The 13,540-nt window shown below is 39.6% G+C and overlaps 2 protein-coding genes across 2 annotated transcripts in view; one reads left to right on the plus strand and one right to left on the minus strand.

Annotated features, from left to right (window-relative positions):
* UTP18 (UTP18, small subunit processome component) overlaps positions 1 to 13,160 on the minus strand; it is a 58,376-nt gene extending 45,216 nt beyond the window's left edge. The window contains exons 1-4 of the mRNA XM_027517500.1: positions 12,777 to 13,160; positions 10,523 to 10,635; positions 7,566 to 7,664; positions 4,853 to 4,920 (exon numbers count right to left, since the gene is read on the minus strand). Coding sequence (XP_027373301.1) covers positions 4,853 to 4,920; positions 7,566 to 7,664; positions 10,523 to 10,635; positions 12,777 to 13,142 — 646 coding nt within the window. The 5' untranslated portion in view covers positions 13,143 to 13,160. The remainder of the gene's footprint in view (positions 1 to 4,852; positions 4,921 to 7,565; positions 7,665 to 10,522; positions 10,636 to 12,776) is intronic.
* A 100-nt stretch (positions 13,161 to 13,260) lies between these two features.
* Positions 13,261 to 13,540, plus strand: part of MBTD1 (mbt domain containing 1) — a 68,027-nt gene continuing 67,747 nt past the window's right edge. Inside the window, exon 1 of the mRNA XM_027517491.1 lies at positions 13,261 to 13,523. The gene's annotated coding sequence lies outside the window, so the exon portion shown is untranslated. The remainder of the gene's footprint in view (positions 13,524 to 13,540) is intronic.

Raw genomic sequence — 13,540 nt, forward strand, 5'->3', positions numbered from 1 at the left:
TCTATTCCTGCCCTGCAAATAGGTGCAGTACCATTTTTCTATTTGATACTATTTTTCATGTACAATGCCCACCACTCAATGAAACAGAACCAGGTCAATAATCACAAGGTGAATATAATCTGACTGAAAACCTAAGGAGAAACAAACAATCCTCACAGGAGATCTAGATAATGGAGTTATCAGACATAAAAATTTAAATATTATGTTTAAAACTTATGGAAAAAGAGATCAGGTCTGTGGTTTCCAGAGATTGGTGAGGGAGAGGAACGTAAGGGGAAATTGGATGAAGGCAGTCCAAAAGGTATAAGCTTTCAGTTATAAGATCAGTAAGTACTAGAGATATAACATACAACATGATAACTAGAATTCTGCTATATATATCAAAGTTGTTAAGATATAAAATTCTTAAGACATCTCATCACAAGGAAAAATATTTCTTTTCTATGTCTATAACTTTTTATCTATCTGAGATGATGGATGTTCACATACACTAAACTTATTTTGGTGATCATTTCATGATGTCTGTAAGTCAAATCATTACACTGTACACCTTAAACTTATACAGTGTTGTAGGTCAATTCTCTCAATAAAACTGGAAGGAAAAGAAAAATAAAAAAATTAAAACTTCATTTTTAATATATTTAACATATTTAAAAGACATGTTTTACATATTTGAAAGACAAGACTCAGAAGTAAGCCAGAAAACTAGATGAGTAAAAAAGAACCAGCCACTTCTCTGGCAGTCCAGCAGTTAAGACTTTGCCTTCCAACGCAGGGGGTAAGGGTTTGATCCTTGATTAGGGAGCAAAGATCCCACATGCCTCTAGGCCAAAAAACCAAAACACAAATAGAAGCAATACTGTAACAACTTCAGTGAAGACTTAAAAAGCAAAACAAAATCTCAGACTATCATAAAAAAAAAAAAAAGAACCAAATAGAAATTCTAGAACTGAAAAAAACACAGTAATGAAAATTTAACATCCAGTGGATGGTTTTAACAGGTATCAAAATTACATGAAGAGAGAATTCGTGGTCTAGAAAAAGGATCAGAAAAAATTATCCAGACTAAAGCATAGAAAGCAAAAAGAAAATACAGAAAAGAATAGTCTACAGCCATACCACCCTGAACGCATCCAATCATCAGAAAAGAACACACAGAATGTTTAAAAAAAATTAACATAAATGTAACTGGTATCCTAGAAAGAAAGAAAGAATGGAACAAAAACAATTTGAAGAGATTAACAGGCAAGAATTTGCAAAACTTAGAAAAGACATCTAGCCAGATTCAAGAGTACCTGTGAAGACCAAGAATACAAAGCAATCTAAAAAGATTGGGGGGAGGGGTAGATAAATTGACAAAAAAAGAGCAACAATAACACAATTACAATATTAAGGAATTATTACTGATTACTGCAAGCATATCAGTTCAGCTCAGTTGCTCAGTCATGTCCAACTCTGCAAACCCACAGACTGCAGCATACCAGGCTTCCCTGTCCATTACCAACTCCCAGAGCTTGCTCAAACTCATGTCCATTGAGTCAATGATGCCATCCAACCATCTCATCCTCTGACGTCCCCTTCTCCTCCTGCCTTCCATCTTTCCCAGCATTAGGGTCTTTCCCAAGGAGTCAGTTCTTCTCATCAGGTGGCCAAAGTATTGGAGCTTCAGCATCCGTTCCTCCAAAGAATATTCAGGACTGCTTTCCTTTAGGATGGACTGGTTGGATCTTCTTGCAGTCCAAGGGACTCTCAAGACTCTTCTCCAACACTACAGATCAAAACCATCAATTACTTCAGCACTCGGCTTTCTTTATCATCCAACTCTCACATCCATACATGATGACTGGAAAAACCACAGCTTTGACTAGACAGACCTTTGTCAGCAAAGTAATGTCTCTGCTTTTTAACACGCTGTCTAGGTTTGTCATAATTATTCTTCCAAGGAGCAAGCATCTTTTAATTTCATGGCTGCAGTCACCATAGGTAGTGATTTTAGAGCCCCCAAAATAGTCTGTCACTGGTTCCCCATCTATTTGCCATGAGGTGAGGGGACCAGATGCCATGATCTTCACATTTTGAATGTTGAGTTTTAAGCCAGCTTTTTCACTTTCCTCTTTCACTTTCATCAAGAGGCTCTTTAGTTCCTCTTCACCTTCTACCATTAAGGGTGGTGTCATCTGCGTATCTGAGGTTATTGATATTTCTCCTAGCAATCTTGATTCCAGCTTGTGCTTCATCCAGTCCAGCATGAAGTACTCTGCATATGAATTAAATAAGCAAGATGATAATATACAGCCTTGATGTACTCCTTTCCCAATTCGGAACCAGTCCGTTGTTCCATGTCTGGTTCTAACTGCTGCTTCTTGATCTGCATACAGGTTTCACAGGAGGCAGGTAAGGTGGTCTGATATTTCCATGTGTTTAAGAATTTTCCATAGTTTTCTGTGACCCACATAGTCAAAGACTTTGGTGCAGTCGATGAATCAGATGTTTTTCTGGAATTCTCTTGCTTTTTCTATGATCCAATGGATCGTAACAGCATTACAGTTACGTTTAAAGCGGGGTGGGGGTTGGGGGAGGTATTTCTCTTTTAATCTAGAAACTTCCTTGGCAGTCCAGGAGTTAAGATTCCGCACATTCATTTCAGGGTGCACAGGTCTAATCCCCGGTCAGGGAACTTACGTAACAGTGAGCCAAAAAAAAGTAATTCAGAAAAACAAAAAATAACCTTAAAAAAACACAATAATCTAGTATTTACAGATAAAAATAACAAATGGTGGGACTTCCCTGGTGGTCTAGTAGTTAAGAATCTGCCTTAAAGGGACAGAGTTAAGTGGTTAGAAATCTCAAGGGACATGAGATCGATCCTTGGTCTGGGAAGACCCCTCATGCCATGGAGCATCTAAACCCATGTGATGGAATTCCTGAGCCCACACACTCCAGGGTCTGCACACTGCAATGAAGAATAGCCCCCACTCACTGCAACTAGAGAAAAGCCCACACGCAGCAATGAAGACCTAGCACAGCCAAAAATTAACTAATTAATTTTTAAAAATAACTGTGAGATTAAAACTGTGAAGCTCGGTTATTATAGTCACCACTTTGCCAATAAGTATACTTTGGACAAATCACTTGTATCTTTTTGAACCTTACTCCTGTCATCTGTCCAATAAAGGTTTTAGACTTCAATATCCCAGACAGTAACAGACTGGCTAACTGTTGACCTAATTCATTTCCCTTTTCTCCTTGGCACAAAGACACACTCTACTTCCTGGTATTCCATGCAGTTAAGTGTGGTCTCACGACTGAGTTCTGGCCAAAAAAATGTGGGCGCAAGTATCATGTAGCACTTCCAGGACAGGTTTTATTAAGCTCCCTTCGTGAGCCTCTCTCACTTCTCCTGTAAGTCAACTGGTAGTCGTCAATACCTTCGGCAACTCTGGAAGGCCCAGAATGAGATGGCAGAATCTCTAAGAATTTGGGCCCCTGAAGTAGAACATGACCTCACCACCCTAACCATATGCACAGAAAAAAATTCTACCTGATTAAGCCACTGGGATCTGGGAAATTTTCTGCTTCAGTGCTAGCATAAAACCTTATCTATAATTACATGGATCTAAAATAGAGTATTCTATGAATGCAGTATTCTAAAACAGATAATAAAATTGTATTTCATTCAGGAAAGTAAACTGGTGACCAAAGTTTGTAATTATGTCATGTTAAAAAAAGTGATAACAAGATGATTAACATACCAAAAAAAAAAAAACCTTGGAAAAACATTTCTCAAATAACAGAACAGTTTCATAAGATAAGATTATATTTCTTCAAAATATAGGACTAGAGAGTAGAAAGATTAAATTTCAAAATAGTAAAAAATTAGAACAATTAGTTCTTAAAGAGGAAGAGAGTAAGAAACAGCCAAATAAAGAGCACAACATTATTTGATATATTGAAGCAGAGGCTAAGTTATCATCTAGCAGCTGTTGTGGAAAAGCTTCTTGCAGTGGATCAAGTCAGGTTATATCACTAAGAGTCCCTCAACCTCTAAAAGTATCTAGTTGGAAACCAGAAGGTAAGTTTCTACTTACTAACTGATTGCGTTTTCTATCAGAAATGTATAAAACTGGTTCCTTGTAAGGGCTCCCTATACTTGAATACCAGGACTGATATGGGTTGGGAGAAGGAAGGGAGAGGTGATGACGACAATCAAATAGAAATTCATCATATATCAAAGATGCTAAGAAAGGAGCTCCTGTATTACAATGAAAGGCTATACTGCAGAATCTCTCAAGGATTTCAAAGGTCAATTTCAAGTCTAAAATTTGTAACTCCAAAAACTCATATCAGGTCTTGGCCAAACTTATAACACCTAAACTCAAAGATCTTAACGGTAGAAAACAGTTTTGGTACAAGTCAAACTTAAAATCCGGAGTTGAAAAATAGGTTTTTAGGAAGTATGTAATCCTCTGGGTCTGACCTGATAGGTGCTCCTTAGCAAAACATTCCATTTCCTAGTGGATAGCTAGATCAGTTGCTCATGTCTTTGGAAGGGGCTCTGAATCAAGAAATAACACTACTAATTTTTTTACTTAATCCTATGTCATAATGTAACATAGTTCTGTTGAAAAGAAAATAAAATTCATTCATTATTGCCTTTACAAGTAAAGAATATACTATTAAGTCTTACATTATTGTAAAAGCATTTCCCTCAGAGAAATGGTAGACTTCAAAACCAGGTATTTAAAAAAAAAAGACATTTCAAACATTAATGAGTCTCATGAGAAACCTCAAATAATAACAGAACAACATTAGGAATCTAGTTACCAATTTAAACAGAGGTGTCAACACTCACCATCTGAAGGTGTTTTCCATTTATTGGCCTCTGCCCAGGCAGGGACTCCCCCCATAGCATGCTGAAATCTAAGCAAAAACATAAAATTTTGCAGGGACCACTGTATTTATACTTTGGTACATTTAAAGAATATAGGTCAGAACATAAATAGAAATCTCTTCCAAAGAAGTTCTTATCCTGAGGAACAGAAGGGCTAGTCACACAGGATATTCCCAACCTGCCTAAATTGATAACCATCTAAACTAGTCTGGGATACAGGACACCTGGATACCTATTTGTTGTTACTAATTACACTTGCTGTTGCCTTATTTGCACATATAAACACACAAGATTTGGTGATTAAGTAAAGAAATAGAAAACTCTTTGTGGTTATAAATCAATGCTAACAGAATACACAATAGAATACTAGAACATGTCTGAAAGAAAATGACCAGACTGGTAAAATAAACAAACCTTCATTGTATATCCTTTGACTAAAATGGGAGCACTTCACCCTGGAAAAAGCAAGCTCCAAGAGAAGTATGCTAGTTACATTCTGGTATGTAGAAGCCTGCAAAAATCATTCTAATTGTTTAAAACAGAATCATAGACAAGTCCACCAAACTAAGCCCACTGGACAAAATGTATGAAACTGTTTTCAAAAGTTGGACAAAAGGCAACATAGGACTATGATCCCTAAGAGAAGAGAAATAACAAGGGGAGCCATGCCATTACTGGGATTTTCCCCTCAAGGCATTTTTATAAGACCCTGACACAGAGGTAAGGGGAAAATGATCAGACTTGAAAGAAGCTGAGACAACAGGAACTTGAGGGGCAATCAACTATAGAAGAGGAAGAGAATGAGCTCCAGAAATTTGCACAGGGGGTCCACAGACACTTCTGAATACTAAGCTACATACTCACAGAATAAGATTCCATGAGGTCAATCAAGCAAGGAACTACTAGACAGACCTAAGTTGCACAGAACCAAAGTTCAGACATTTGAGTTCAACCAGTCAGAGGAAGGGTCCTTATTGAACACTCAGGACATTCAGCAGAGATCCCAGGAAGGTCACATCTTAATAGGGCTAAACCAGCCTAGAATAAATGCTACTCAAATAGAAAAAATCTCTAAAAACAAGTCTTGAAAGGATCAAAGTGATTTCCAAGTCATTTAACTGCCTGCCAAGACAAAGTTAAACACCCATTGAAAACAAAAAACAAAATCCAGGCACTGAACAACATTCACACTGCCCAGAATACAATCAAAATTATTAGATTTACAAAGAAGCAGAAAAATATGAACCATAACCAGAAAAAAAAAAAAAAAAAGCAGTCAACAAAAATGAAAGACCTGACAGGATTAGCGCTCAAGGACCTAAAAGTAACTAATACACATAAAAACGAATGAAACCGTGCCATTTGCAGAAATGTGGATGAGTCTAGAGACTCTCACAAAGTGAGGTGAGTCAGAAAGAGAAAAATAAATATCATGCAATATTGCTTACATGTGGAATCTAGAAAAATGATACAGATGAACTTATCAGCAAAGCAGAGAGACACAGATGTAGAGAACAAGTGTATGGTAATGGATGGGGGCAGGGGGAGGGGGGCAGGATGAACTGGGAGACTGGGATTGACACATAGACACTATGTACAAAATAGATAACTAGTGAGAACCTAATGCATAGCACAGGACTGTCTACTCAATGCTCTGTGGTACCTAAACGGGAAGGAAATACAAAAAAGAGGCGATATATGTACATGTATAGCTGATTCACTTTGCTGTACAGCAGAAACACAACTTTGTAGAGCAACTACACTCCAATAAAAATTAATAAAAAATAAAATAAAACAGCTAATACAAATATATTCAAGTATTTAAAGGATGTATGAACACAATAAAAGGAAAAATAGCAACTAAACAGAACAAAACGAAAGGTCTAGTTGAAAAGATCTTCTCAAGCTAGAAAATATCTGAAATGACAAATTCACTAAACGGGTTTGACAGACTGAAAAAACTACATACTGTATTATTGTATTTATATGACATTCTGGAAAAAGCATATCTATAAAGACAGAAAATGGATCAATGCTTGTCACGGGGTAATGGAATTAGAAGATGAAGAGAGAATGCTGACTATCACGGGGTATAAAAGAACTGTCTGAGTGAAAGCAATGTTCTGTATCTTGATTACATATATTAATTGTCATGGGCTTACATGACTATACCTACTAAACAAAATTTACAGAATGATACTTTAAAAGGGTGAATTTCAATATATGTAAATTATACTTCAATAAATCTACTGTCAAAATATAGTGATAATGTAATGAATCTCTAGGAACATTAAAAAAAATTCAGTACAAAAAATAAACATACCTTAAAATACTTTTAAAGGTACACAAGTTCGAATTAATAAAATGTTTCAATATAAAATCATTATTTTAAAATATGTATTTCCCAGTTCTGTTCAACTGCAAGAGCCTAGAAGTTGTGGAAAACAGATGATTTACCACATACCAACAAACAAGCAAGTGAACAATAATGTCATTGATCATACTTGGACAGTGGGATTCCAAGTTTTTTGTACTTGTGTTCTCTCTCTGCTCCCTCATAATAAAGTTTAATCATTTTCCAAGGACAATTCTTTTATGATTCAAAATGGAAATCTGACTACCCAAGAAGCTGTTACAGCCAAAGGTTGAAAAAGTCAAAATAAAATACACTTACTCTTCTTTAAGTCTCTTCTGAAGCTCATCTTTCGAAAGCTGATTTTCACTGGCGTTTTTCATCATATCTTTCCGAAAACGACTGTTCATCATGTCAACCCTACAAAAAAAAGTAGAACGGTATGCTTTAGATAACTTAAAGAATTAACATTAACAGTTGTTGCCTTTAGTATTTGGAGCAAACAACACAGGCCAAGATTTATAAGATGTGGAACATCTCAAATATACGTTCTTCATTCTTCCAGAAATAAAAAGTAAGTCTCTAATATTTCAGGTCACCTAATTCACCCTCTGGTGAGCTATTTCAAATTCATGACTTCTCTAGACACAGCTTACAGCCATTCACCAAAATTAATTCCAGGCAAATCACTCAAACCTTAAAATACTATGAAGGAAAAATATAGGTAAATATTTTTCTCTCTGATGCAGAACTTTTTACTGTTAAAATCAGAAGAAAAAAAAAAGACTTCACTATATATATACTTGACTATTCTGTGCCAAACAATATTAAAACAAACTTAAAAGCAAACAAAAAGCGAGAAGATGAGTTTCTCTGGTGGCTCACAGGTAAGCAATTTACCTGCAGGAGACTCGGGTTGGATCCCTGATCTGGGAAGATCCCACATGCTGCGGGGCAACTAAGCCCGAGTGCCACAATTATTGAGCCTGAGCTCTAGAGCCTGGCAACTGCCACTACTGAGACCATGAGCCACAACTACAGAAGCCCACACACCCTAGGGAAGCCACCACAATGCGAAGTTCGCACACTGCACTAGAGAAGAGCCCTCACTCTCCACAACCAGAGAAAAGCCCAAGCAACATCAAAGACATGGCACAGCCAAAAATAAAGAAATAAAATTATATAGTTTTTAAAGCTAGAAGATAATGTGCAATAAACTTGACATTAAAGGGTTTGAAATTCTCAATTACGCAAGGAGCTAATATACTAAAATCATTAATAAACAATCTCATTCTGCCACAGGCAACAACATGGATGAACACTATGTGAAATAAAACAGACATGAAGAAAAATGCTGCATGGTCTCACTTATGCGTGGCCTCTGAAGAGAAGGACAGACAAAAGCAAAGAGTGGGATGACGATTACCAGGGGTGAGAAGGTAGACGAAACAGGGAGATGCTGGTCGAAGAGTACAAAGCTGCAGTTGTGTAGGATAGAGAGCTAATGCAAAGCATGACTACAGTTAATATTACACACTGGAAATTTGCAAAGTGAGGAGATTTCAAGTGCTCTCACTACAAATAAAAATGGTAACTCTTTGAAGACATGGAAATGCAATTAATTTACATGACTGCAGTAATAACTTCAGTATGTATATGTACAGCAAATTACCATGTTGTACACCTTAAACACATTCAACTTTTATTTGAAAAGTAAACAAAATGAAACAGTGTTTAGTAGACAAAACAAGCAAAGACATAACAGAGACTACTTTTAAGAAATACCAATGACTAACAAAAACTGATCTATCTTCTCAACAAAAATTAAGTAGGTATTTCCCACCCATTAAACTGACAAGGTCTGAAAACAGAAATTACGGTTTTCAAAAAGGAGTAAAACAAATACTTTTCAATTGAAAAGTAAACTGGTAGAACTTCAGAGTCAGCCTGGTAGTAATTATCAATAACCCTAGAAATGTCTCCTCTTTGATTAAATTATTCTACCTCTGAAAGACTGGAGCCTCATCCTCTGCTTCCTTTTCAAACCTACCCTCTTTCCTCACTGCATCCTCATCCTCACCCCCAACTCCATCATCGCTGCACTCCTTCAAGGGGGCAGCAGTGCAATATCTGGCATCCAGTTCTAAGAATAAGTGGTGGCAGAGTTCAATAAAGAAGCTCCTTTGCCCCAGTGATGTTGTATATTTGTCCGTCTGTGGCTTCAACTTCTGGCCTTAGATTTCATAAATTCATTTTCTAATTTAAAAGAAGAATCTTCCTTTAATTTTAAAAGAAAAAGGTTTATGCATAAACATGCCCATCTCAACATTAATTTAAAAAAATAACTTACCCAACAACAGCTATGTAAATTATGGTTAAATCATATAATGGATTATAATACATCCATTATAGTAGTCTTTAAAGTATTTATAAGGTGTTTTTTTTTTTTTTATTTAGGGAGAAATGCTTGTAATACAGTACATTCTCCCTATGCGTGTGTGCTTGCTAAGTTGTTTCAGTCGTGTCCAACTCTTTGCAACCCTTGGACTCGGAACCCACCAGGCTCTTCTGTCCACGAAATTCTCTAAGCAAGAATATTGGAGTGGGTTGCCATGCCCTTCTCCAGGAGATCTTTCCAACCCAGGGATCAAACCCGTGTCTCTTACATCTCTTGCATTGGCAGGCGAGTTCTTTACCACTAGCACCACCTGGGAAGCCCATGTAAATTATGGTTAAATCATATAATGGATAACATATCCATTTTAAAGTGTTTATAAAGTTTTTTTTTTTAACTAGGGAGACCTGCTTGCAATACAATACATTCTCATCAATTAAAGTACATACTGTGCATGATGGCTAATTTTTTTTAGTCTTTTCTCCATTTTAGGCATGTGTTAAGAGCTCTACGTGTACTATTTAATCTCAAGAGCCTTCTGATATAGTTACTATCTCCATTTTACAAAGGAGAAAAGACAGGTTCCAAACTGGCCTGTAGTCAGTTAGGAACTGGCCAAACTGGGAAGCAAACTCAGGTCTGACCCCCAAACACTGTGCTCTCTTAGCTTCTCTGTGGAGCACAGAAGAGAGGAGAGATGCATGCCAGCACGCTAACAGTGGTTCTCCCTCGGCGATGGGATATGAATGACCTTTGCCATATACTTTCCAGTACTTTTTAAATCTTCACAGAATCACATATTCAGAAAGAGAATGTTCTTAAAACCTGAAAAACAACTTCTGACACATCCAGAGGGATTCCAGAAAAAAGTCAGGCAACCTACATCTCCTCATCTTCATCTTCTTCATCCAGCCAAACTGGCTTCTTCTGAGGTAGAAAATTATCTTTTGCTTCCTTCTCCACTTCTGAGTCATCTGAGTCTTCCTGTACTTGAACCTAGAGAAGACAAAATACCCACAAGCACTGAGTCTTTCTTATCTCATGGTGGCAGACTTTGTAGTTACACTATTTGTAGAATGCTTTGTTTTTATGGCCCTCTGATCAAATTATGGGACAGAATGCTACCACAGCAAATGCTAGAGGCAGAACAGAAAACCAGGTTAGAGATAGAGAAATGCACCACCCACTGGACAGGTGAGGTAAGATAGAACAGTCTAGGAGAAAAAGTCAACTTGCTGAGAAGATCAAAAAAGACAAGCGTAAAAGGTAAGTTAGATAAAAGAGCAGGGAAAATCACAGAACTACACAAATCACAGGATCAGAGGCAGACTGACACCAAAAATAAAATAACATGATTGAATGTCATGACTAAACCATATTTCATATTCTTAGACACACTTCTCTATTTTTCTTAACTGTTCTTGATCCCCTACCTACTTAAGAAACTTTATACTATACAATCAAATCTAAATCTAGACCACAGAATTTACCCTGAAGTGAGCTTGAGCTTTCCCAAAACCACGATAAGTTGCTAAGTCGTTTCAGTCGTGTCGGACTCTATGCGACCCCATAGATGGAAACCCACCAGGCTCCCCCCGTCCCTGGGATTCTCCAGGCAAGAGTACTGGAGTGGGTTGCCATTTCCTTCTCCAATGCATGAAAGTGAAAAGTGAAAGGGAAGTCGCTCATTCATGTCCGACTCTTAGTGACCCCATGGACTGCAGCCTACCAGGCTCCGCCATCCATGGGATTTTCCAGGCAAGAGTACTGGAGTGGGGTGCCAGTGCCTTCTCCAAAACCACAACAGGTATGTTCAAATGATTTATACCTGCTCTATTACTAGCCTATGATCCTTCAAAGCCCAATAAACCCCATTTCACAGTTTCTTTTCCTGACTGGGAAACCATCACATACTTCAGCATTTTCCCAGTAGTATTTCTCTATCTCCCAGCTAGATTCTGCAACCTCTCCCATAAGCAACCAAAGGATGTTCTGGCAATCAACTGATACTTGTTACGTCTGTTTCTTTATCAAATTGAGTAATTCTCAGGAAGGCTTTGCTCTTCTACCCTATGTATTATTGTATAGGCTCCCTCTACACAAATTTAATCTTCCTTTCTTGAATGTCTTTTTATTCTTCATCATTTCACTGACATAGTTGAGTTTTATCTTCTGCCTCTGCCACTGGTATCTAACTCCAAAAAGGCAAGGATGTTTGCCAATTTTTGTCCATTGCTGTTTCTCTTCCAGTGCCTAGAAATTGCCTAGGACTTCCTATCTTGGAAGATAAGCCAGATAAAGGATTTTTTTTTTTTTAAGCGTGCAAAAAATTTATAATCATTATAATCAATCAATCATGCAGGGTTTTCACCGCCAGGAAAAGAATCTGCCGCCAAATTGGCTCACAAATATTTAAAAGACGAATACAAAAGTTGGCCAGTCAATCACTTGGTATGATTGTTAAAACATCAGACAAGACTCCCAGGCCTGTGCACAGCAATTCTAATTCCACAAACAGACTGCCAGTCCTGTGCCCAGGAATTCTGATTTCGCAAACGGAGCGGAACTCCTGAATCACTGCATAGTACTGAGGCAGGTGATGCAACGACTAAGGAAGAAAAGACAGTGGGGATGAGCCACAAAAGATGCTCACGATTAAAACAGTCTAAACAAGTATGAGGGCTTCCCAGGTGGCGCTAGTAGTAAAGAACCCGCCTGCCAATGCATGAGACTTAGGAGACGCGAGTTCGATCCCTGGGTCTGGAAGATCCCCGGGAGAAGGCATGACAACCCACTCCAATAATCTTGCCTGGAGAATCCCATGGACAGAGGAGCCTGGTGGGCTACAATCCACAGTGTTGCAGAGCTGGACAGGACTGAAGCGACTGTGCGCGCGTGCGTGCAAACCAGTATGTATTGAGCGCCTATTGGATACCTGGCGCAGCGGCTCCCAAGCGGGCGAAGAAAGGCGAGGTCTCCGCCCTCCCAGGACTTTAAAACTGGCACCCCAAGGCGCCCGTGTTCCCGGCTCCCTACCACCTGAGCGCTTCCAGGCACCGCTCCCGAGCGCCGAGGCTCCGGCCCCGGGGGCTCGCAGCCCACCGCGGGCCCAAGCAGCGCGAGGTGGCCTCCCTCACCAGCGGGACCCGCAGACGCCGCAGCAACGCATCCTCGTCGTCCTCCACGTCGCCGAAGACCAGCTCCTCCAGGCACCGCTCTGCTGCCGGCTTGTCCTCCTCTAGCATCAGACGGTTCCGCAGTCGGAGCCGGTTCTCCTCCTCCGCCTCAACTGAGATTGCAGCGGGCGCCGCGCGCGGCCAGGCCAGCGACTTTTGCTGGCATGAGGAGGCAGCCTTTCGGGGCGGCCCGCCCCACTGCGCTCCGGCTCTCCGGTCCGGCCTCACTTGGGTCTTACGGTCCTGTCTCACTCGGCGCCTTCTTTCCGGCGGCATCTTTGGGTTTGAGAAGAAACGCAGGCCCTCACGTGGAATCTCACTGCGCATGCGCTGAGGCCGCAGGTGGCCGGAAGAAGGCTGCACCGCCTTTGAGCACGTGACCAACACTGTGTTCTTGTGTAACGCCCACTCCCCTCACGAGCCCCTCCCCGTGTGGGAGTTCCTCCGGGAGGACCAATTTTCCGGGTGGAGGGGGTAGCGGCGTGCCTGGAGTGGAAATTTTTTTTCCAACATAACTTCGCAGCTGTAACTGATTGAAAGGATATAAAGAAAGCTATAGATGACAGGCTGAAACTTTTACTCTTTTTCCTGGCTTTTTAACCATTCGACTTACACGAGCCCCAATCGCCTTTTCCACCCCTTCGTCTTGGTACGACCCTTGGAGTACGGAGCCTGCAGAGGGTCCCACGCTGGAAGACAGAGAGGAGGGTATGTAGGGAAGCGGG

Source organism: Bos indicus x Bos taurus, chromosome 19, assembly GCF_003369695.1.
Source record: "Bos indicus x Bos taurus breed Angus x Brahman F1 hybrid chromosome 19, Bos_hybrid_MaternalHap_v2.0, whole genome shotgun sequence".
Lineage (NCBI taxonomy): Eukaryota > Metazoa > Chordata > Mammalia > Artiodactyla > Bovidae > Bos > Bos indicus x Bos taurus.